General features: G+C 40.9%; 1 protein-coding gene across 2 annotated transcripts in view; it reads right to left on the bottom strand.

Moving 5' to 3' along the window:
* Nucleotides 1–2,887: 2,887 nt before the first annotated feature.
* Nucleotides 2,888–26,591, bottom strand: part of LOC124142457 (GTPase-activating protein and VPS9 domain-containing protein 1-like) — a 38,645-nt gene continuing 14,941 nt past the window's right edge. For both annotated transcript variants that reach the window (XM_046510931.2, XM_046510930.2), the window contains exons 10-21: nt 26,267–26,348; nt 24,791–25,941; nt 24,366–24,450; nt 22,930–22,971; nt 22,349–22,420; nt 21,253–21,673; nt 20,120–20,254; nt 16,522–16,645; nt 14,976–15,042; nt 12,499–12,613; nt 11,674–11,812; nt 2,888–10,645 (exon numbers count right to left, since the gene is read on the bottom strand). In XM_046510931.2, coding sequence (XP_046366887.1) covers nt 10,373–10,645; nt 11,674–11,812; nt 12,499–12,613; nt 14,976–15,042; nt 16,522–16,645; nt 20,120–20,254; nt 21,253–21,673; nt 22,349–22,420; nt 22,930–22,971; nt 24,366–24,450; nt 24,791–25,941; nt 26,267–26,348 — 2,706 coding nt within the window. In that variant the 3' untranslated portion in view covers nt 2,888–10,372. The remainder of the gene's footprint in view (nt 10,646–11,673; nt 11,813–12,498; nt 12,614–14,975; nt 15,043–16,521; nt 16,646–20,119; nt 20,255–21,252; nt 21,674–22,348; nt 22,421–22,929; nt 22,972–24,365; nt 24,451–24,790; nt 25,942–26,266; nt 26,349–26,591) is intronic.

Genomic DNA, 26,591 nt, shown 5'->3' on the forward strand with positions numbered 1-26,591 from the left:
CACGTGTATGTGTGTGTGGCTGCTTGTACTAGTCCGGACTGATGCCGATTTATAGTGCTAGCACACTGAGATACCTTGCCACAGTTTAACATGAATACCCCACTCAGACACAGTATACCGACTCCGAGCCGACCAGTCCTTGTTTTAGCCCCTTTAATGCCGAGCGCAAGACAGGGTAACAACAAGTACCATCTTTTAACGTCTTTTGGTATGACGCGGCTGGGGATCGAACCCCGGACCTTCCGCTCTCCGGGCGGACGCTCTACCATTAGACCACGGAGGCGGTCCCGTTCATCATGAAGTCGAGGTCCTATATATGATAGGGGTTACCCAATCATTGTGTATCGAGATATTTCAATCTTTAATTGATTGGCAACGGTATAAGGATCTATACCGAAACTTCCCCTTTTCAGTAATTAAAGGGGTTGTTACCCATAAATTGTGTCTACTTTGTCATTCGTCAATCCGTTGGTAATGCCTATCAAACCATTCAATCTTTATTTGTTAGATGATTGTTTTATATCATTAAAACTTGATCCTCCTCAGGATTGCAACAAGTGAATGCAAATGCTCTCTCAAAGTCAAAACACGTCGTTTGACGACCGAAGAATTAGGCAGATCCATAGCTTTGCTTGAAACAGGATCAACACAACGTCACATTGCAAACGTCTTTTGTGTCAGTCAAAGTGTGATCAACATGGCATGGATTCGATACCATACGTTTGGATGGGCTACCCAGCGACATGCAGGCGGTCGACAACGTTCTACCACACAGTGGGTTGACAGGTTTCTCCTGATTGCAGCAAGACATCATCACTGTCCGACTGCCACCACACTCAGTTGAGGTTGGTGAGGGGAAATGGGGTTTATCGTCGATTATAACGGCTTGCATCCACGTGTGTGTGTGTCCGTGCGTGCATGCGTGTGTCCGTGCGTGCATGCGTGTTTGGCTGCTTGTACTAGTCCCGACTAATGGTGATTTTATAGTGCTAGCCCACTGAGATACCATGCCGCAGTTTAACATAAACACCCACAAAGTACATGGACTCAGAGCCGACCAGTCCTTGTCTTAGCCCCTTCAGTACCCTCTTCGAACGTCTTTGAGTGTGACGCGACCGGGGATCGAACCTCGATCCTTCCGCTCTCCGGGTGGACACTCTATTACTAAACCACGGAGGCAGTCGTGTCAAACTTAAAATCAAACCACAAAAACAACAGCTATTGGTTGAGACCAGATGACAAGGTAGCCGATGAATCAATTAAAACCTTCTCAAACCTTGTTAGTAAAGAGAGTTCCGCGTTTCATGCACTTATCAGAGTTCTTGCAAATATCGCAAGTTGCGTTTGGTGTATGTTATCAGGAGAACCAAATTAGAACGTTGCTTATTTAAAAATTAGTTATTGTAAAATTTTACATCACATTCTGTTTGATGATATTGCCCATCGAACATCGCGTTTCTTTTGGAGTTGAGTATATAATTATATAGTTTATATGGCCGTATCAAATCTTACATATGGGTTATAAGACCATAACAAATCTAATATATGGTTTATATAGCTATATCAAATCTTATATATATATATGTTAATAAAATAGAGTTTATCAGGCCATGTCAAATCGTATATATATGGTTTATAGGGCCGTATGAAATCTAATATATAGTTTATCAGGGCGTGTCGTATCTTATATATGGTTTAAAGGTCCGTGTCTAATCTTACACACAGTTTATTGGGCCGTATCAACGTAAATTTACATAAATCACAACAGTTTCAATTATTTAAGTACATGGTCTACTGTTTCCAATACGATAATCCAATAACTACCAAAGTCTTCTGTAAAAACAGACTGAATTACGCCCATTTGCACAGACTGCGATATGGCAAGTTAAATATCAACAATTACTGCACACAAAAGAGTTTCAGGAGATGGCAATCCAATTTCAGGATAATCTGTAGGCAGCTGATTGAGTGAGTGAGTGAATGTTGTTTAACACTGCAGTTGGCAATATTTCAGCTATAAATCAGATGGGCCTGCAAATAATAGAGTCTGGACCAAACATTGACTGGCAGCATGAGAAGATCCATACCATCACACGCATTCATCCAAATAACCCAGCTTGCCAACTGACCTTTCACAGCCAACCCTCACCACATGCATTGGTTATAGTGAGTGAGTGAGTGAGTACGGTTTTACACCGCTTTTAGCAATATTCCAGCAATATCAGGGTGGGGGACACCAGGAATGGGCTTCACACATTGTACCCATGTCGGGAATCGAACCCGGGTCTTTGGCGTGTTGAGCGAACGCTTTAACCACTAGGCTACCCGACCGACCCGCATTGGTCATAGGAACCAGTTCTACTCTGGAACTGCCATGAAGCACTCATCTTTGTTAGTACATGAGCGAATGGATGTTGTTAAAGGCTGTAGTCAGCAATATTTCAACTATATGAGGAAAGCGACCTTAATATACCCGGTAATCAAAGCTGGACCAGACAACCCAGTGGCTGATATTATGAGCAATGTTTCACGCCCTCAGGTATGATGACAGAATCAACCAAATCACCAAGTCTTATCATTCAATCTACTAAATGTGGTACCTACTGAACTGGATCTGACGGTCAGGCTCAGGGTGCTGATTCATACCCCTTAACATTTGTATTCAAAGGGTCCTGTTAGACTAACATCTAGTCTCCGAAATAAACTATTACAGAAAAAAACAGTTGTTGAATTAAAGTTATAAAATATAATAAAAGCTCAGAGACTCAGAAATTGAGCCTTGTCAAATATTATAGACTTGCATGGGCTGTATTGGATATATTTGTTAAGGGTCTGTATGGCAGACTAGGGTCCTGTAACAAGCAGCTGAACCAATAAAACCACTGAGCAGAGGGAAACTTAATATTTATTCATATATATATATTTTGGGAGAGTCAACCTTTCCTCCCCGGTTTAATTATACACATAAACATATATATTAGACTGTATTATTTGGCACCTATACTTCTATTTGTTGACAAAGGGAGCTGGCACAACATCGCCAGGGAATATAGAACCACAATCTCAATTAAGACACCAACATCATAACATCATATTTATCTACAGTAAATAAAGCATTAGTACTGCACAACAATATATAGGAAAACTTTACATATGGACAAGGTCCAAAGCAAGGCCTTCCTGATCAACCCTCAAGACAGCTGGAAATACTGATACACACCTGCATATTGAAGTACAGGATTTAAGTTAGTGAGCAAATATATATGTAATTTGAAGGGAAAAGAGTTTGATGCCACTTTTAGCAATATTCAACACATTTCACAGATGGTGACACTAGAAATTGGCTTAACACATTGCACCCATGCTGGGAATGGAACCTGTGTCTTTGGCGCTTCACCCAAAAGACTACCTCATTGCTTCTAGCACTAATAATATCTAGACTATGACTTGTACTTGCTTCATACAGCGTGACCAATATTCAGTCCCTGCTTTATTCCGAGTCCTAAACTTCAAAATTCTGCGATAAACTTTAGTAAATTTTGCAAACAAATTTTAATAATTCGGCATGCAAATCTGCAAATGTTTAATCTTAATTTTTGTGAATTTCATAATTTTGCAGGTTTGACTTTTGACAGGCATTTTTTGTGATAAACTGATCCATGGCTAGAATAGCTTATTGACGTGAATCTAGAGATCACTAGTCTAAACATACAGACATGCACTTTCCGGAAGCCAACTTCATTTCCCAAATGAAATCAATATCTGTTCACACATCTAAAACCAGCTTGTTAAAATTCTGCAGTGTACTTGGCGAATTCTGCAGCAGAAAAATACAAAATTCTGCACAAGTTCTGCACTGAGTTATTATTCCGCGATTGAGGAATTGGGGAATACAGCAGGGACGGCCTCTTTTTCATTCCATAGTGGGACGTTCAAAACCATTATGCTCTGTATTAGGCTCAGATTTGTTTCTGTCAGCTGTGACTATCATGAACAGAGTATTTAAGTGTGGCAGTTTTCAAGTTTCCATATTTTGCTGAAAGATGATAATACATGTGAATAATAATGGGATAATTACCATACAATAAGCTGAATCTTCTGGCAGGAGGCTATCTTGAGGGTTGACCTGACATGTAATAACAATACTTGCTTCCTGAGACAAAAACAATACAAGAAAGCAAGTTACAAGATGCCAGAGTGACCTGCTTCCCAGGTGACCCCCAGCTGCATCTGTGGAAGATGGGGCGGGGGAAAGAATCTTGCCAATATGCCATTATATGGAATAAAACTATGCCCATCTGTGTTTGTATCAGTCAGTCAACAGTGCTATCCCATAATCAAGACAAATGAAAAATAGAGAAAAGAAATCGGCAATCTAGTGCACGTGGCAGGCAACAAGGAAATGACACAAAGACAATCAGCGCATTGGCAATTTGTTTTTCGTTATTTGTTACTGTTCATATCATGTTATGGTCATCAGTTAACCCTGAAAGAAGTAAGGACAGAATAAAATTCTAGTTCCTTGTTATACTAATAGAGTAGGATTAATTGCTGCTTTCAGCAGAATTATCAATTATCAGGGTATGTCAGTAACATCTGTGACAACAGAACATTGGGCATAGTGGTGGGAAGACCACTGATTCAAACCCATGATCTGCTGATCAGAGCAACAGAGGGGAGAAAGTCTGCATAGCCATTTAGATCACCTGCACCTGCACAATCAAGTACACATATATAAGGAAAAAAATATCAATTATGAATTTCTAATAAAAGGAAAATTATGGATTTTTAGTCACTGTAATCACACCAACATCTTTCCAAATTATCAGAATAATATTCTTATTCATGTGACCCAGTGAGTAACTGTAAGGAGTACAACCTAATGCTATTCTACTGACTAGTCATTGTTCTACAAGTGGAGGCTCTGTGAGAGTGAGTGAGTGAGTGAGTGAGTGAGTGAGTTGCTTTAATGCCGCTTTGAACAGTATTCCAGTTATATCAACTCTGTGGATTAAATGTCATCCTCTCAGATGACTGGACCACCTGTGCTCCCCTATAAGTGAGTGAGTGAGAGATTGAGTAGGGTTTTACACCACAGTTAGGACTCCTGCAGCCATATCACAAAGGAGGACACTAGAAATATACCTTACATTGTTTTTTGCTTTGTTGTGTGTGGCTTAATGTCACATTTCATGCCTATATGAAGGCAGGCTGTAAATAATCAAATCTGGAGCAGACAATTCAGTGATTGATATCCTGAGCAACAATCCATGCCATCAGGGTCACAGATGCTGACCATCTAATCCATCTGGTCGCCTCTTACGACCAGCATAGGTTGCTGGGGACTTACTCTATCTGGGAATCCCCATGGAGCTTTACACAGTTTACCCATCATGAGAATCGAGCCAAGGATCTTAGTGTGAGGAGCAAATACTTTAACCACAAGGCTACCCTCAGCAGTCTGAAATCGTGTTAAATTGTCTGGGTCATATCTGCTTATATAGGCACTGGTCAGGTCTCCTCAAAGTCAAACAATATAGATACAGCTGAGAATACTAAATGATAAATTAATACTGTCTCAAAACTCTGCACTTTTTAGAGTCTGCGTCATACTCAACCTATTCTCATAAAAAATGAACATTACACTTGACAAATAGAATAATAACACCCAAATAGTGCAACAAAAGCTCACATGATATGTGGTTGTGTAATATCAAAACTACTCCACTTCAAACATTCTGTGTGAAAAATAAATACAAATAATTGAATGAACATAACACAAACAACACTTCTAAAATGATTTCAACAAACAGAAAGTACACATCTGATTTTGATAACATTATTCAACCTGTACAAGTTCAAGCATTGTAAACTCCTAAGATTCTGTATAAGAACTGTCCATAGATTAGTATGTAACAAGCATCTATTTCTAAATCACCCATCATGTGATATAGAATTCAAAATCATCCAATAGTATAACCAAAAATATATTCAGTTTTTGTTGCCATGGTAACTATAGACAAAATGACAAATCTTGGGCTTCTGAAAAATGGTGACTCCTAATTTCATCTTAAGTACTCATCTAGTAACTTTGATTTGATTCAGCTCACAATTGCTAATGACAAATGAAACACTACAGATCGAGGCAGAGACTAGTGTTGAGAATTAACAGCCTGAAAGTAGTATGTCTACATTTCAATGAAACAAACAAATATTTCATAAAAATGAAACCCTGACCAACAAACAAACATCAATATTAAATAATGAAATCATAATCTCTAATGAACTTTTCTATATTAGTTGTTAGTTGTCATAGAAAGGCTGTTACTACCATCCTTAATGCCAACATGTTGCCATGGTTACTCTTAATCCCACTATACAAGATCTTATCACATCATCCTATTTTCATGTTCAGCTTAGTCTGTTTCTCAGTGAGATACGTTTCTCTGACTGCTGTTTAACACATCCACTCACTAACTTACTGACCGGATACATCTCACATCACCAAAGAGGGTACCAAAATATCCCCAGGCTACAGCAAGCAAAACTTTTTCATAAAATAGTGAGTGAGTATGGTTTAACGCCGCTTTTAGCAATATTCCAGCAATATCCAAGGGGACACCAGAAATGGGCTCCACACATTGTACCCATGTCGGGTATCGAACCCGGGTTTTCAGCGTGACGAGCGAACGATTTAACCACTAGGCTACCTGACCGCCCCTCATAAAACAGTACCATTCATCGTAACTCCTTATTGAGTTATTTAGCTCCAAAGACCAATGGTTGGAAGGTGTTAAAACCAAAGGCTGACTAACTTATTGATAAGGACAATATGATAATGCATACAATTACATTCTACTGTAAGCATTAATCACAGCTAAGTAAAAATATTTCATTATTATTATTTAATAACTGACCAATTATTGATTGCTACACTTGTCACAATAAGCTTAGCATGCCTGTGTTTGTGTCCAAATGTTGTAAATATGGCTGAATCTGACTAAAGCTCAATAAATAGACTAGACAATCACAACTGTATGCAAAAAATACTCTGACTATGTGAGACTGGAAACTAGAATACCACGTGGATAAGAAATGTCATTTTTACAGGAACTTCATAAAACCTCATGTCCTCTTAACCTGAATGTTGAGTACCTTATTCGACGTAATAAGCATCCCGCTCTAATAAGCGCCCACGGCGAGATTTGCTAATATATTGGCTAGTGAACAATCCCTATTAGCGCCCCTTCCGACCCCTATTCGCATATAATACGCACTTGTGTGTTATATACACCCTTTATTATTGGCAATTAAATTCCGGAAAAATATATCTGTCGAATATACATATTTCAGGCTGTCAGCATAAACCACAAAATTTATCTTTCAACTCTGTTTTTTCACCAAGATAATATTCTAATAAGAGCCCCATATTTCTAGTTTTGAGAGCGCCCTGGGCGCTTATTACGTCGAATACGGTATTTCTTCTCCGTTCTGACTATTACTTTTTAATTGATATCTTTTACTTCAGATATCTTTTAATTTCATATCAATTATCCCACAAACACTAGTGCCAAGACTAACAAGAAAACCTGGGACATGACAAACCCCACCTAAACTCCATCAGCAGGTTAAGGGAGGTAACTCTGAAATGTTATGGACACCATATGGGAGTGGACATATTGATTTAGAGTTCAATACCATCTTCAGCAACTAATTACAGATTGGCTTCACATATAAAGTATTCATGTTCTTAATAAAACCCAAACCTGTAGGATAAGCAAACCCACCTTCCACTTGACTAACCCACCTCTATATGCGGACTGGAGAAAACCTTAAATCACATCTATGAATGCCCTACAAAATGGAGGCGGATGTGGGTTAGATGAAGCTGTGATCAAAGCTGTTTTTTCATATTTCACTCTTTTAGTTTACATGTTTCATGATATGTCTGCCAAAACAAATCCCTCAAAACATACTACTAATAATGATTTCACTCGCCTTATCTGTCCAACACTTTATGGAAAGTATATCACATATTTATCACATATCAAAGAGAGGTGTAAGGGAGTATAGTGAGTGATCTGGGCTTTTGAAAGGTATTTCAGAAAGGTCTTGGTTTGTTAGGATAAAGTTGGAGGAAAGCCTGAAAACTACAAACACAGCAATACTTCAGCTATAAGATGTTGACCTGTAAATAATCAAGTTTGGACTAGACAGTCAAGTGATCAGTATCATGAATGACAATTCACGTCATCGGGGTCTGAAGACACCAAATCAAATACGTCTGACCACCCGATCTAGTTGGTCACCTCCTCCAACCAGCAAAGGTTCCTGGGGGCCGACTCAAACCTGAATCTGTACGGGGCGCATGGTTAAGGTGCTGACGACCCAGGAATCATAATCAGGGAAAATGTGGGATTGAATCCTTGAACAGAGGATTCTGGCCTACCAAAGGATGGCATCATTAAATAGCCACCCATGATTCCACATGTTCCATATACATGTGTATTAGAAAAATTGAACCATAAAAGAATGACTACAAACTGAAATCAAGCATCAACTTACTACCTTCTACCAAGTACTCTCCAGGTCTGTACTGCTTTCTTGCTTAGGATGCCAGAGGCTTAATCACAAAAAACATCCTTTTTGCAATTATTACCATTAAACCTGTGTGTACAGTTTCTCAGTAACATTGCAAGCTATGCCAATGCTGCCCTTTCAAAACAAATGGTGATAGAATAGTAAGTCTGCTTGATAACACAGAAGCATTTGAAGTTCGGAGTTCAAGACCCAATTCTCCCCACCAATACTTAATGGACATCAGTTCTTAATAATTACCACCTTTTTCAAAATGGGATAATGAAAAGATAGATAATTAACCATGTTTGAATTGAAAAATTATTCCATAACAAGTCAATGATTATTTTTCTTAAAAATAAATAAAATTCAACAAACAATTTAATGCTTGAACAAATCCTACAAACACAATATCAATCACATTATTATAATCAATCACTTAGCCCCAAATATGTATAAAGCAAACTATCTAAAATTAAATTATGCCTATTGAACTTTACATTGAAATGAATCATTTCCATCACATGAAATGACAAGTGATGCTACAGAATGTACAATGCTTTCCTTGTTCGGAAGATAGACACGAGTGATTTTTACAACACAGACAGTCATAAATCTAGACAATTGGTTAACAAGTGGAAGAATGTTTAAGTAAAATATAACAAAGTTACTCTGACTAAACAATGATAACTGTTTCAACACAGAATAACATATCAATATGCTTATGAGTCTCAACAACTTAGTCATGTATATCTAATGATAAATCAAGCATTACTTACACATCAAACAGAAGTCTATGATCACAGTCTGTCAAACATAGCAAATCATTGAGAGTTATCCCCCTTCCATTGAGGTTATCTCCCATTAATCATGAATTTTGACATCCCAAAGTTATCTCCCTTGATTCTCCACCAGGTGTCACGTGACAATTAAATGTACAATGGTGGCTGAAAAACACAATGAAATTAAAGCTGTTTTCCTTAAATCTTGTGAGTTTGTTTGTGTAAATGATGCTTTGTGTTTTGTGTGACAAAATCAAAGATGGGATATCAACAAGGTTACATTTTGAAAAACAAAAACAGGAATATCTAGTTGATTGTGTTTCATATAAATGGTCTCTTGCATCAGGTATCAAACTATTTTTGTGGCAAAAGTACATTTCAAGAAGATGACTTCTATACATGCTGTATTTTACATTTGGTTTAATTATGAAATTTTGTCAACCAAAATAAAGAATAAAGAAAATAAGGCAAAATTACAAGAAAAGAAATTTACTTGCATTTTCCAACATAATGCTGCCATTTAGGACTGAATCCTTCCACTTACTGAGATCAACTTGTGTTGTGCACACAGAATGAAGGGAGATAACTACAGCCTGTCTGCCAATGCAACCAAACATCTACCAAGGAAAAGACATATCTAATTTATTTATAATATCAATATTCATTAATAAAATTCATATAAAGTTGTCAAAAATACTTTGTTCTTGTGGAAAGTGACTTGCATCATCAACCCTGTCGGGACATCTGCGTTGATTATACCAGTATTGAAAGAATTTCTGGATTTCAAATCCATTTCGTCCATCTTCTCCTCGTCACATGGGACCAAGTTTCATGTTCAAGCAGATAAAAACAATACACCAGTACCAAGACCCAGCTTCATGAACGAACCAATCTGGACATAGGACCTTTGACCTATGGTGTTGATTTAATTCCTCAGTTTCAAAGCAGATGAAGAAATATACTTTGAGATCTTTTTGTCTGGCAACAACCGTCCATGAATATGAACTCATCTTCTAAGTGGAATAATCCATGGTCTTGATGAATTCAACTGCTGAGGAGAACTGCATCCACCAGTATTGCTCCTCCCCTGCAAGTCGACTCTCGTAGAAGCTGTTCACGTACTGAATGGTTGACAGGAGGCAGGGTGGGTTGGCCTTGATCAGGACGAAGATAAGTACTGGGATGAAGTCATCGGCCGCGGGCACAGATTTCTCATTGGCCATACTCAGAAGGTTCATTATGGTTGTAGAGCATCGCAACACGCATTGAAGTTTGTCCTTTGGTGTCTGAAATACATTCAACAATCCATCTTGAATTTGACAACTATTAAGGGACAGCAGTTACCAAGTGGTTTGACTGCTTGTTAAATAATGCACAGTCACAATATTCAAGCCATATCATAGCAGCTGGTAGACCCGTGAAGATCCGGGATAGGTGAGGTGAGGTGAAATGGGGTTTAACGTCGCGTCCAAGATTATTGCACTTATATAGCGACGTGCATGCACATGTGTGTGTCTGTGTGTGGCTGCTTGTACTAGACCGGACTAATGCCGATTTATAGTGCTAGCCCACTGAGATACCATGCCGCAGTTTGCAGTTTAACATGAATACCCCACTCAGACGCAGTATACTGACTCCGAGCCGACCTGTCCTTGCTTTAACCCCTTAATGCCGAGCGCCAGACAGGGTAGCAACAAGTACCATGTTTTAACGTCTTTTGGATCGAACCCCGGACCTTCGGCTCTCCGGGCGGATGCTCTACCACTAGACCACGGAGGCGGTCGATCCGGGATAGAATAGGTCTTCAGCAAACCATTGTCGCAAGAGGCGACTAACGGGATCGGGTAGTCAGATTCGCTGACTTGGCTGATGTATGTCATCATATTCCAATTGTGTGGTTTGATGCTCATGATGTCAATCACTGGACTGTCTGGTCCAGACTCGATTATATACAGACCGCCGCCATATGGCTGGAATATTCATGAGTGCGGTGTTAAAGAACGAACAAACAAACAAACATAGCAGCTTGTCAATAATCAAGTCGATATTATGAGTGTTGTCCCACATCAGAAGGTGACACAATCAGCAAAGATACACAGCCTGACCACACAATTTAATTTTATTGCATCTGGTGACCAGGTATAGATCTAGGTCATCACAGAGTTGACATCTATTAAACATACAGGACTTACAAAAGGTATTTATAACACCCAAAATTTTCTAAGGACCAATAATAGTCATCTTCAGGCAAAGGGTGACTCAGCAAATGTTGAGTAGTATACAAAGACGCCATCTCCATCCCAGCAGAACCCACCTTGTATGCATTAATCATGTAGATCTCACGCTGAGCAGCGGGCCACGGACACTCGAAGTGGTACATGCGTGGTATACACAGGTCCTTGTGTGTCGGTGTAATCAGCGCAGAGAGCTTCTTCAGATGCTGATGGAAAAGTCTGAAACACAGAGGATTTCTTACAGAAATGGGAAGAGACAAGGACTCAGAAAATGGAAAACAAACAAAATAACTGAAACAAAATGCCATTTATGGTTGTGTTTCAACTCATAATTCATGAGCATTTATATAGAAAATTCACATGAAATCATCTCTGAAAATACTGGAACTTCATTTCCCCCTTTCCTGCGCAGCCTTCTGACCAGGGCCCACTTGCACAAAATGATCTTAGCACGAAGACTATTGTAAGCCTATGTTAAAGTATGGGAGTTAGGATCATCTTAGTGCTAAGCTCGTTTTGTGCAAGTGGGCCCAGGCCCCGGCTCACAAAGCGATCTCATCACTAAAACAATTGTAATACATGTATAGACTTGCAGCAGTCGTAGCGCTTTGATCGCTAAAGATTGCTTTGTGAATTGGGGCCAAAAGAAAACAAAACAAGTTCGTTTGTTTCTTCAGAAGTTAAACGTCTACTCAGATCTTGTGCCTATATAGATATGATTTAATCACTGCTAAATGGTAGCAATGCTGTCTACCCAAAAAACGTAGATATATGATATGTGGTTTAACAATTTCCATGTTTGAAACAATATTGGCTGCTGAGCTTTTATTACAAATTCAAAATTTGCTAGATGTGAACATGGTGAAAAGAGGGTTTAACAATATCCCTGTTTAATGGCCACTTACTGGTCCCTCATGAAGTCTCCGTCTCCATTTGGAAACATGGCGTGACTGTACACTCGACTCATCAACAGGCGTTCCACAGCCAGTCGGGCGTCAATCAGCTGGTTCTCTGTCGCAGCTGCACACAGGAACACAACATATAAGCTAGGGGTAACTAATTAGCAAAGTCAAACTGCATTGCCATACCTCAAATCATAATATCATGCATAAAAAAACTATGAAAAAATTATAAAAAAGGCCTCTATGAAAATAGTATATTACTAAAAAGTTAAAGAACACCTGATTTTTTCATGGCTACAGTTAATCTATCTTGACATTACAGATTAACTATTATTATACGTAACTAGGTGTTCTTTAACTTCTTTTGAGTAGTATACAGTACCATATACTGATTGTATGTACAGGAGTTCTCAAGCTAGCAGGGGCGGTCGGGTAGCCTAGTGGTCAAAGCGTTAGCTTGCCACTCCGAAGACCCGGGTTCGATTCCTGCCCTATTATCCTGATCTATTATGCCCTGAGGTCCCCACGGGAGAAAAGAAGGGGGTACTGGTGATCTATTATGCCTTGAGGTCCCCACAGGGGACAAAAATAGGGTACTGGTGATCTATTTTGCCTTGAGATCACCATGGGAGACAAGAATGGGGTGCTGGTGATCTATTATGCCCTGAGGTCCCCACGGGAGACAAGAATGGGGTACTGGTGATCTATTATGCCTTGAGGTCCCCACAGGGGACAAGAATAGGGTACTGGTGATCTATTTTGCCCTGAGATCACCATGGGAGACAAGAATGGGGTACTGGTGATCTATTATGCCCTGAGGTCCCCACAGGGGACAAGAATGGGGTACTGGTGATATATTATTCCCTGAGATCACCATGGGAGACAAGAATAGGGTACTGGTGATCTATTATGCCTTGAGGTCCCCACAGGGGACAAGAATGGGGTACTGGTGATCTATTATGCCCTGAGGTCCCCACAGGGGACAAGAATGGGGTACTGGTGATCTAATATGCTCTGAGGTCCCAACAGGGGACAAGAATGGGGTACTGGTGATCTATTATGCCTGAGGTCCTCACAGGGGACAAGAATAGGGTACTGGTGATCTATTATGCCCTGAGGTCCCCACAGGGGACAAGAATGGGGTACTGGTGATCTATTATGCCCTGAGGTCCTCACAGGGGACAAGAATGGGGTACTGGTGATATATTATGCCCTGAGGTCCTCACAGGGGACAAGAATGTGGTACTGGTGATCTTTTATGCCCTGAGGTCCCCACAGGGGACAAGAATGGGGTACTGGTGATCTATTATGCCCTGAGGTCCCCACAGGAGACAAGAATGGGGTACTGGTGATCTATTATACCCTGAGGTCCCCACAGGAGACAAGAATAGGGTACTGGTGATCTATTATGCCTTGAGATCACCATGGGAGACAAGAATAGGGTACTGGTGATCTATTATGCCTTGAGGTCCTCAAAGGGGACAAGAATGGGGTACTGGTGATCTATTATGCCTTGAGGTCCCCACAGGGGACAAGAATGGGGTACTGGTGATCTATTATGCCCTGAGATCACCATGGGAGACAAGAATGGGGTACTGGTGATATATTATGCCCTGAGATCACCATGGGAGACAAGAATAGGGTACTGGTGATCTATTATGCCTTGAGGTCCTCAAAGGGGACAAGAATGGGGTACTGGTGATCTATTATTCCCTGAGATCACCATGGGAGACAAGAATAGGGTACTGGTGATCTATTATGCCTTGAGGTCCTCAAAGGGGACAAGAATGGAGTACTGGTGATCTATTATGCCTTGAGGTCCCCACAGGGGACAAGAATGGGGTACTGGTGATCTATTATGCCCTGAGATCACCATGGGAGACAAGAATGGGGTACTGGTGATCTATTATGCCCTGAGATCACCATGGGAGACAAGAATAGGGTACTGGTGATCTATTATGCCTTGAGGTCCTCAAAGGGGACAAGAATGGGGTACTGGTGATCTATTATGCCTTGAGGTCCCCACAGGGGACAAGAATGGGGTACTGGTGATCTATTATGCCCTGAGATCACCATGGGAGACAAGAATGGGGTACTGGTGATCTATTATGCCCTGAGATCACCATGGGAGACAAGAATAGGGTACTGGTGATCTATTATGCCTTGAGGTCCTCAAAGGGGACAAGAATGGGGTACTGGTGATCTATTATGCCTTGAGGTCCTCACAGGGGACAAGAATAGGGTACTGGTGATCTATTATGCCCTGAGGTCCTTACAGGGGACAAGAATGGGGTACTGGTGATCTATTATGCCCTGAGGTCCTCACAGGGGACAAGAATGGGGTACTGGTGATCTATTATGCCCTGAGGTCCCCACAGGGGACAAGAATGGGGTACTGGCGATCTGTGCTACTCAGGAATCTTGCACTTCACAGAATATACTGTTACACAGCTGTTACAACAATGTCACTGTGCACTGACCTTTCCATATTGAATCCTGTTCCATCTCCCGGTAGAGAACCTGTAAGAACCTGTCCACCAAGTCAGTCTGAAGTAGAGACACAGTGTTACACATAGTGATGGAGGGAATCTATCAGGCAAACACAATAGCAGGGATATATCAAAACTAAGCATAACAATTCCAAACTAACTCTAATCTTTTTAAATTCAGATTTTCATATTTTTAATAATTTCTAAGGTATTCTGTAATTGCATTCAATTCAATAATGTACATCTAGGCATTATATCCTTACCCTCTTTATTGGTCCAGGAATCAGTGAATTACAAATCATCTTTACTGAGCAATAACATTAGTTATAACTATAATACACTGAATTGGGATATAAAGTATGAAATAATGTTACAGTGCTGACACCAGTCTGATTGTGACATCATACCCTATGCACCACAATGAGTGTGTGGGGATCATAATAGTAACAGGCGGTGTAAAGTATAATGATGTAAAACAACAATGCTTGAGCATATACAGCACCATTGTTTGTTTATAGGCTAGTACTAATGTTAATTCAAACCAAACCAAAAGGCTGCTCAAAACATAAAACTTTAACCAACACCACTTCACTGAAGATCTCAAATAACACCATAGAGTTTGCCTTTGTCATGGTAGAATGGAGATAAACATGCCGTGTTTTCAATGTTGATCTGGATTACCCTGTTGATTTAACCGCATTTAGTTTTAACATTTCATGCTACAAAGTAACGTAGCTCTACATTGGTAACAAAGTATGCTAATGTCCTAACTGATGCACGTCTCAAACATGTGCCACTTTGGTCAAATCACATGCACCGTTCTGGAGCAGACAGACCCAGGTTCAACATCTGGGATTCGAACCCAAAATCCATGAATCCTTGCACGGCTAAGTGGGGCAAATATTCACATTTACATGCTGTTATGTGCCTGTTAGTATTATTAAATCAAGCCTGGATAGACAAACCAGTGGTTGATAGCTTGAGCAATGATTGTCATGGACACATAATCTGACAGGGGAATACACTTAATCTATCGACATCCAAATAGATCTTGTAACAGTGCTAAGGGTAATAGTTACTAATCTAGTTTAAAAGACGCCTGGGTAGAATAGGTCTTCAGCAACCCATACTAGCCGTAAAAGGTGACTATGCTTGTCGTAAAAGGCGACTAACAGGATCGGGTGGTCAGGCTCGCTGACTTGGTTGATGCATGTCATCGATCCTAATTGCGTGGATCGATGCTCATGATATTAATCACTGGATTGACTGGTCCAGATTCGATTATTTACAGACCGCCGTCATATAGCTGGAATATTGCTGAGTCCGGCGTTAAACAACATACCAACCAACCAACCAACTAATCTAATTTACAGAATCTGCGACATGACATTGACCAGAAAACAGGGGGTGTCCACTTATACAAGAAGGGAAGTGCGTCAGTTTAAAGCAAATGTCAACTGACACTCGGACTCCGCACATCATGGAGTTTGCTAGGTTAAAGTATTCCTTATGACATTGTATATGGTATTGACTCTACCTTCTCATCTGCCACTGTGAGCTTCTGGAAATCTGAGATGAAGTAGAGGACATTCTTTTCCCTCCTCTCTATAAACAGCCGCACGCACACATTGACCATGTGTTTGTTGCAGATCTCCTTGTCCCTGAAATACATAGAACACTGTCAGTTACCATAGTAATAGTGGCCGTTGCCATAGTAACCCTTTCAGATGCAAAATAGTCACACTGTCGGTTGCCATAGTGATCCTGTAAGATACCAATAGTCACACTTTCAGTTGCCTTAAATCACTCTCAGTTGTCAATGGTTACACTGTCAGTTGCCACAGGGACATCGTCCTCCTGAGACAAGGGCATCAACTGACCATAAAAGTCCAGTTTCCACCCTTGCCATAGTAGGCTGGAATTTCCAGGCTCGATCGTAGTGCCACCAGTGACTATTATCAGTTATGTCCCTTCTATGTCTCCTATTGACCAATCATATTCAATCTCTCATATCACTTGCATTTGCTTCAAACAAAATGCCGGAGCCCAGTCAAGACGATCTGATCAATAATCAAGATCTATATTGTAATAAAATGGGCCTCACCCTGCAAAGTGCATCAAATTACTTGAGCACCTTGACTAAAAACATGAGAAGGTTTACAAAATATCTGTTGACACCCAGATGACGGTACACATGCTTCGCAATTCATGAAGTCGACCGAAATCTGCACGTTGAAATCCATGTTGTTTATGGACCGCATGTCTATAGTTTGTTACATGATTTCGAATGGACTATGCATAGACTTGTTAGTCCATGTATCTCCGGAATTCCAGCCTAGTTCAGGAAGGGTCAGTTAACTCCCTTGCCTCGGGAAGATGCAGGTATATTCTCATAAGTAACACTCAATTACAAAGACATTTTGACAAATGTCAGTATTTTGTGAAATGATTAACAAATGCACAAATGATTGTTTGAATACAAGCATAGTTTGGAATACTCAGCAGCCCTATTTACACACCATGGTGCCTGTGGTACAGTCTGGTAAACCAGAGTACACTATGATACACTGGTGTACAATGTAGTACATCATGATAAACTATGACACACAATGGTACACTATATACTGGTGTATGCGGTGGTACATCATAAAAAATGAGATACACCATGGTGCACTGTAGTACACCATGATACCCTATTGTACAGTATGGTACATCATGATACACCATTATAAACAAGAGAACACCATAGTACACAATGATACCCAATTGTACAGTATGGGACATCATGATACACCATTGTACAGTATGGGACATAATGATACACCCTTGTACAGTATGGTACACCATGATACCCTATTGTACAGTATGGTACATCATGATACACCATTGTAAACAAGAGAACACCATAGTACACAATGATACCCAATTGTACAGTATGGGACATCATGATACACCATTGTAAACAAGAGAACACCATAGTACACAATGATACCCAATTGTACAGTATGGGACATCATGATACACCATTGTACACAAGAGAACACCATAGTACACAATGATACCTAATTGTACAGTATGGGACATCATGATACACCATTGTACACAAGAGAACACCATAGTACACAATGATACCTAATTGTACAGTATGGGACATCATGATACACCATGATACAGTATGGGACATCATGATACACCATTGTACACAAGAGAACACCATAGTTCACAATGATACCCAATTGTACAGTATGGGACATCATGATACACCATTGTAAACAAGAGAACACCATAGTACACAGTGATACCCAATTGTACAGTATGGGACATCATGATACACCATTGTAAACAAGAGAACACCATAGTACACAATGATACCCAATTGTACAGTATGGGACATCATGATACACCATTGTAAACAAGAGAACACCATAGTACACAATGATACCCAATTGTACAGTAGGGGACATCATGATACACCATTGTAAACAAGAGAACACCATAGTACACAGTGATACCCAATTGTACAGTATGGGACATCATGATACACCATTGTACACAAGAGAACACCATAGTACACAATGATACCCAATTGTACAGTATGGGACATCATGATACACCATTGTAAACAAGAGAACACCATAGTACACAATGATACCCAATTGTACAGTATGGGACATCATGATACACCATTGTAAACAAGAGAACACCATAGTACACAATGATACCCAATTGTACAGTATGGGACATCATGATACACCAGTGTAAACAAGAGAACACCATAGTACACAGTGATACCCTATTGTACAGTATGGGACATCATGATACACCATTGTAAACAAGAGAACACCATAGTACACAGTGATACCCTATTGTACAGTATGGGACATCATGATACACCATTGTAAACAAGAGAACACCATAGTACACAATGATACCCTATTGTACAGTATGGGACATCATGATACACCATTGTAAACAAGAGAACACCATAGTACACAATGATACCCTATTGTACAGTATGGGACATCATGATACACCATTGTACATAAGAGAACACCATAGTACACAATGATACCTAATTGTACAGTATGGGACATCATGATACACCATTGTACACAAGAGAACACCATAGTACACAATGATACCCAATTGTACAGTATGGGACATCATGATACACCATTGTACAGTATGGGACATCATGATACACCATTGTACACAAGAGAACACCATAGTACACAATGATACCCTATTGTACAGTATGGGACATCATGATACACCATTGTACAGTATGGGACATCATGATACACCATTGTACACAAGAGAACACCATAGTACACAATGATACCCAATTGTACAGTATGGTACATCATGATACACCATTGTACACAAGAGAACACCATAGTACACAATGATACCCCATTGTACAGTATGGTACATCATGATACACCATTGTACAGTATGGGACATCATGGTACACCAAGATACACAAGAGAACACCATGATACCCAATTGTACCGTATGGGACATCATGATACACCATGATACCCCGTTGTACAGTACAGGACACAGGATACACCATGGTACTATAGAGTACACCATGATACCCCGTTGTACAGTACGAGACACAGGATACACCATGGTACTATAGAGTACACCATGATACCCCGTTGTACAGTACAGGACACAGGATACACCATGGTACTATAGAGTACACCATGATACCCCGTTGTACAGTACGGGACACAGGATACACCATGGTACTATAGAGTACACCATGATACCCCGTTGTACAGTACGGGACACAGGATACACCAAGGTACTATAGAGTACACCATGATAACCCGTTGTACAGTACGGGACACAGGATACACCATGGTACTATAGAGTACACCATGAAACCCCGTTGTACAGTACGGGACATCAGGATACACAATCGTACAATAGACTACACCATGATACCCATTGTACAGTACGGGACATCAGGATACACCATTGTACACTAGAATACACCATGATACCCATTGTACAGTACGGGACATCAGGATACACCATGGTACACTAGAGAGCACCATGGTACACACCTCTGAGAGGTACAGTGTGATACACCCCTGGGACACCTTGGTACACCCGGGCCTCACCTCTTTATCCTGTTGAGGAGTCTCTGCAGGTAGGAGTGGGACATGAGGAGGCCCTGGCGGCAGCGGATTAGGTAGGAGATGTAGGCCGACCGGCTGCGGTACTCCTCCCGTAACGCCTTCACCAGCTTCTTACAACTGCAACATGAACAATGGGTCATTCTCTGAGGAATTTTAAAAAAGAAGTTAAATACAGTGGGGACTGATATAATAGCATGGGCAGTGATTTAGCTAAAGACAAATGGCAATGGGGTAATTGCATGATTTCATCATCTTTTGTTAAAACATTCGTAGTTATGATATCCAAATTGGGAGGGGGCACGGGTGGCCTAGTCATCTAAGCCGCAGCCATTCCTTATTTAGGTTGCGTCCTTTGGGCACGTCAGAAATTTATTATTGTGGGTTCGAATACGGTTAACACCGATTATGTTTCTAGGTTTGTCAGCACCATAGCTGTGCTTGTGGGTTTCACCTAAGTTGTAAAAGTCTGAGACCTGCATCACTTTCCTCCCACATTAAGCTGACACGCCGTGATATAACTGGAATACTGTTAAAAGCGGAGTTAAACAAAACTCACTCACTCACTCACTCCAAATTGGGAAACATTATATTGGGCATTTTGTAGAGGTGTAACAGTATGGTGGGGTCACAATTCCCCGGTACAGTATTTTCTTTTCATAAGTTGATATTCTTTCTTTTTGCTGGTGAATCACAACCCTGAACCATTTGTTTATAAATTTCAGAGATCAAAGATGGGATACTGTAGGGCACAAATATATAGGCTAGTGGAGACTGTGAAGGTTATGCTGTTAATAGCCAACTGGGAAATACTAACTAATCTGAACAAGCTTGTTGTTGAACAGTTTCCGTTATTCTTAATGCATTTTACACCAATACACTTGTAACGTATTGTATCTTATGTATCGCGATACAGGGGTTGCAAATCATTGTATTGTGGGCGTCAAATCGCAATACAATACACCACTCATTACACCACTAGAAGTTTGTATAACAATCAGTCAATGTCCTAGAAAAAGACCCGATCTGAGACCCTGTGGAATTGGAGTGTGGGAGGGGGACAGGGGCAAGCCTAATCTTCATAAAATATGGACAGGTATCGATCTGACATGACATACCCATCATTATCAAACTGTCGTATGCATCGTATAACTTCGTGAAGTTGTGCAATGACATCCTTGTTCTGGAGATTGATGGCTTCAGCGAGTTGAGCCCGGAGCAGACTGATCAGGTCATTGTCCTTCTTGGGCCCAGTGTCGAACTCTCGCGGACTGTGCGGCTGGCTGGTCATCAACTGGTGCAGAGACGTGCTACCCAGGAAGTCCCCAGCACTCAACACCATCCTCAGTTTCCGCTTGGCATCCATGAATGCGAAGCACCCCTCAAGGTTGCTAGGGTCATAGAACGGCGGCCCCTCTTCCTCGTCCTTACTCTTCATCTGACTCTGGTACGCGGAGTCAGTCAGTTCCGACTGGTCCTCGGCCTGCTGGTCTTGGGTCGTCTTCTTCCGGTACTTGTCCAGGATGTCGAAGGAGCTCTCTGTGGTAAGAAGCATACCTTGCCGTAAATTAACCTTTCTCAGGTACCACAATATAGATTGCTGTAAACTGAGCTCCCAGAGTTGGGAAAACAGACCATGTTGTAAAATGAGCTTTCTGTGTAAACAAAATATTTTTTAAATTAGCTCTCTAAGAATGAGTGAGATAAGACAATAGATATGTTGTTGCAAGATTAGTATTCTGTGTTAACAAACTATACACATAGTCGTCAAATGTTATTCAAATGATCAATGATAACACATAATTGCTGCCAGGGTATCATATCTCCATTCCATTCTGTAGTATATTTTGCTGCCCCCCACCACCCTTCCCCACCCCGCATTTAATGTAACATTTTTTTATGGTGACCCCCCAAATACAAGTAACATTTGTTCATGTTTTTCTCATCTTGGGACGGGGGAAAGGAGATATTCTCACTCACAGCTTACTATATATTTAATAGACTAGATATTTGGGTATGACATGTAACAGATGACTTTTCTTTAGGGACAGAGGTATCACAAACAGTGGTCATTCATTCAATCAGAGATATTTACTGCCTAGATATCCTGACGCCCATCTGCTTTAGGGTCCACCTTTGTAGGCACAGTTCTATCTAAACACTGATCAGTCATTCAATCAGTGATATTTACTGCCCAGATATCCTGAAACCCACCTGCTTTAGGGTCAACCTCGGCTTCAGGGGCAACCTTCCCAGAATCCTCTGTGAAGGAGCTGTCTCCTCCTGCTGAAAACACAAACAGACGATGCAACATTTGGAAATATTATATTCATTAACACAAACATACTACACCATTACCTGATTTCAAACCGCTTTCTTAACATATCACTGCTGAGTTTCTGAGTCATAAAAATCGATGATTAAACATGTCTCAGTATTTCTCAGAACGTTTTATTGAAGATTTTTTGTTTGTTTTCTTGACGCAAAATATTCCAGCTGTATCACAGCAGCCAATAAATAATGAAGTCTAGGTCAGACAGACCAGTGGTGGATATAATAAGCATCTCCATGTCATAAAAGCATGACGACTTGAAAATCAATGAAGTCGCAATGCCTGACCACCCAATTTAGTCGTCCCTTATGACAAACCAGCTAAGGACATAGTGTAACCTGGGTGCCCAAGTGGGTGTGTTATTTTCTGACTAAGAGTAAGAGACCCCTGGAGAACCCCGACATGGAAGGCAAGAGCTGCCCTCCACCACACAACCACACATCAGTGACCTCTGCATACTCACCACTTAATTCCTTATCTGTCTTTAATGTCCTTCTTTTGATACCTGCAAGGATTCATTACATACCTAATTATGAAATTCATGAAACATAGAAAGTATCAAAGCAAAACAAAACTTCCCTCATTTTAATTTCAACCTTAGGTGCATAACGTAATGTTTGTTTGTTTGTTGTTTAACGCCACACTCAGCAATATTCCAGCTATAAGACGGCAGTCTGTAAATAATCAAGTCAGAAACAGACACTCCAGTGATTGACGTTATGAGCATCGTGTTCTGTGTGAGACTGTAGTGTCCTGTGTGTGACTGTAGTGTCCTGTGTGAGACTGTAGTGTCCTGTGTGTGACTGTAGTGTTCTGTGTGACTGTAGTGTTCTGTGTGACTGTAGTGTCTTGTGTGTGACTGTAGTGACCTGTGTGAGACTGTTGCTTTCTGTGTGTGACAGTTGTGTTCTTTGTGACTGTAGTGTTCTGTGAGTGACTGTAGTGTCCTGTGTGTGACTGTAGTGTTCTGTGTGACTGTAGTGTTCTGTGTGTGACTGTAGTGTTCTGTGTGTGACTGTAGTGTACTGTGTGACTGTAGTGTTCTGTGTGACTGTAGTGTTCTGTGTGTGACTGTAGTGTTCTGTGTGTGACTGTAGTGTCCTGTGAGACTGTAGTGTTCTGTGAGACTGTAGTGTTCTGTGAGTGGCTGTAGTGTTCTGTGTGACTGTAGTGTTCTGTGAGACTGTAGTGTTCTGTTAGACTGTAGTGTTCTGTGTGTGACTGTAGTGTTCTGTGTGTGACTGTAGTGTACTGTGTGACTGTAGTGTTCTGTGTGACTGTAGTGTTCTGTGTGTGACTGTAGTGTTCTGTGTGTGACTGTAGTGTCCTGTGAGACTGTAGTGTTTTGTGAGACTGTAGTGTTCTGTGAGTGGCTGTAGTGTTCTTTGTGACTGTAGTGTTCTGTGTGACTGTAGTGTTCTGTGTGACTGTAGCATCCTGTGAGACTGTAGTGTTCTGTGAGACTGTAGTGTTCTGTGTGTGACTGTAGTGTTCTGTGTGTGACTGTAGTGTTCGGTGTGTGACTGTAGTGTTCTGTGAGACTGTAGTGTTCTGTGTGACTGTAGTGTTCTGTGTGACTGTAGTGTCCTGTGTGTGACTGTAGTGTTCTGTGTGTGACTGTAGTGTTCTGTGTGTGACTGTAGTGTTCTTTGTGACTGTCGTGACTTGTGTGAGACTGTTGTTTTCTGTGTGAGACTGTAGTGTCCTGTGTGTGACTGTAGTGTTCTGTGTGACTGTAGTGTCCTTTGTGTGACTGTAGTGTTCTGTGTGTGACTGTAGTGTTCTGTGTGTGACAAGTGTTGTTTGTGACATTAGTGTTCTCTTTGTGACAAGTGTTGTTTGTGACTGTAGTGTCCTCTGTGTGACAGTTAAATTTTCACTACTTTCTCTTCACTGTACCTTTGTGTATCTTCTCCTTGACACTCTTAAAGAATCCCTTCTTGTTGATCTTATCAAATCCTTTCTCTTCATTTTCAGAGAAATCCTGTATCAAGGCGAATAAAACAATTAGAAATAAGAAATGTACCTAAATCATGTAGATAACTTCCATTACTTACATTCAACCAACATGTTTTCTATCTTAAAAGCAATTAATGCAGGGGTCCAATAAATGTCTAAAGTATGGACAAGACTTGCCAGTTAAAACTTACATTGTGATGTTGCAATATGATGACGGTATAACCATACAGATAAAAACATACTGTAAATATAACAGCTGATTCAGTAATATCTTAGTAACATATATCATACAAGAGGATTGCAAACAATTATCCGAAAAATATCTTATACAGGTATAAGATTACCTGTTGCGAACACAAGCTTACCTTATCATCGGATCTCATCGATACATTGTCCCCATTGGATCTCATGGATAACGTGTCCATACTTGGTTCTTTGCTGGCACTGGCTGTATCATTGAGTCTCAAGGAGGCTGCGGAATGACTGCTATCACTACTGTCTCGACGTCCACCTCGCAAGTCCTCCTGGCTCGACGACTTCACCGTCTCCGCCGAACTCTGCAGCTGACCTTGAACTTCATCACTACTGGATACCGAGATAAGAATTTCACTGGTCGCCCTTTGAGCTGATGGTGCCGTGGGGACTGGGAATATCTGGGTTGCAGAAAATGAGGGTGGGGCGGACATACGGGAGGGGCAGGCTGCAGCAGGTAGGGTGGTGATGGGGTGCACTGATATCCCCCCAGCCCCCTCTAGTAGGTCGCCAGTACTGCTGTTCTCCGGCGACAATGGATCAAACAGACTCAGTGTCGCAGATAATCGGTTTTCATTGAATTTCACATTCTGCTGTTCAGACAGTCCAACAGCTTCGACTTGATCTACCAGACTGTTAACATCTACTGAAATCTCTATACCCTCATCAATGTCCTGGTCGTTGCTTGTGGTTGTTGTGGGCAGCTTCTGAGTATTGACTGGTTTGCCACCAGCATTTCGTGCCATCGACATACTTTCAAATTCTGCCCCAAATTTTGGTCCATCTTTGTTTCCCCCGATGCCATTACTTTTGGCCCAGGCTTCAACCTTGGCCGGATTGTATCCTCCATGAGACCTGTTGTGGTGGTGATGGTGATGACTACGTTTATGGAATTCTTTAGGTCTTGCTCCACAATGATGATCTTTGGGCAAAGAGAGGCTATCACTCTTTGAAGTCACAGTTGCATTCTGACGATTCTCAGACTCGTTGTTGGCCGACCTGCCTTGACTCTGCCTTGAGTCTGGTGATGTCCTATTCTGACCTTGGCCTTCAGCCTTGACCTCTGGTTTTGGCATTTTATCTGCTGCTGCAGCTTCCACTGTCTGATTCAGTTGAGATGTTTCAGCACTTGGAGTGATATCATCAGTAAAAACATCCTCTGAAAACACTTCCTCTGATCCCAGTGAGTCAGCTCTCTTCACAGAGGGTCCTCCTTCTGCTCCGAAACCCAGCAGGTCTCGGTCACCCGAAGGGCTGTGTCCTCCTGCACAAACAAATATCCATGATACATTTTGATGTATGTCAATAAATCAAAATATTGTTAAAACATTGATAGGTGTGGTGTCTATTGCTGATATTCTGAGGTAGGCGTTTCAGTAGGAATTTCGAGGGTCTTGATGGTGGTGGTTGGGGACCAAGGATCGCCTATATATACTCCCAAAATATATACAGTGCTGCAGTCTTCAACTTTAGCCACTAGTCCGACCTTGAGCTCAGCTAATAATAGTCCATATCAAACACTAACATCTAATGATAATGATGTTAAGAGCTGGTACTGGTAATAGTGGGTGACATTCCCAGAGACTCACCTGAAGCAAGGGGTGTGTCCTCCAGACTCTGGTCATCAAGGTTGTCCGATCGCTCCATCACAGAGCTCATGCTGATGTCATCCTACAAAGACATAGTGGAGGCAGGAGTTATAACACTTTCCTGTTATTCCATTTTGTAAGTTTGTGTATGATATTTTAAAGTTTGTTTTCTGTTTTATGTCTGTCTACAATATACCGGTGATATCAAGGATGTATTATTGCAGACTAGAAGTACTGTTCCCTACAACTTCTGCCTGTACAGGCTAGATGTACTAAGTTCCTTCCAACTTATGCTAATGAAGGCTAGAAAAACTATGTTCCACAC

This window comes from Haliotis rufescens, unplaced genomic scaffold (genome assembly GCF_023055435.1).
Source record: "Haliotis rufescens isolate VD_foot unplaced genomic scaffold, xgHalRufe1.0.p SCAF_8, whole genome shotgun sequence".
Classification (NCBI taxonomy): Eukaryota; Metazoa; Mollusca; class Gastropoda; order Lepetellida; family Haliotidae; genus Haliotis; species Haliotis rufescens.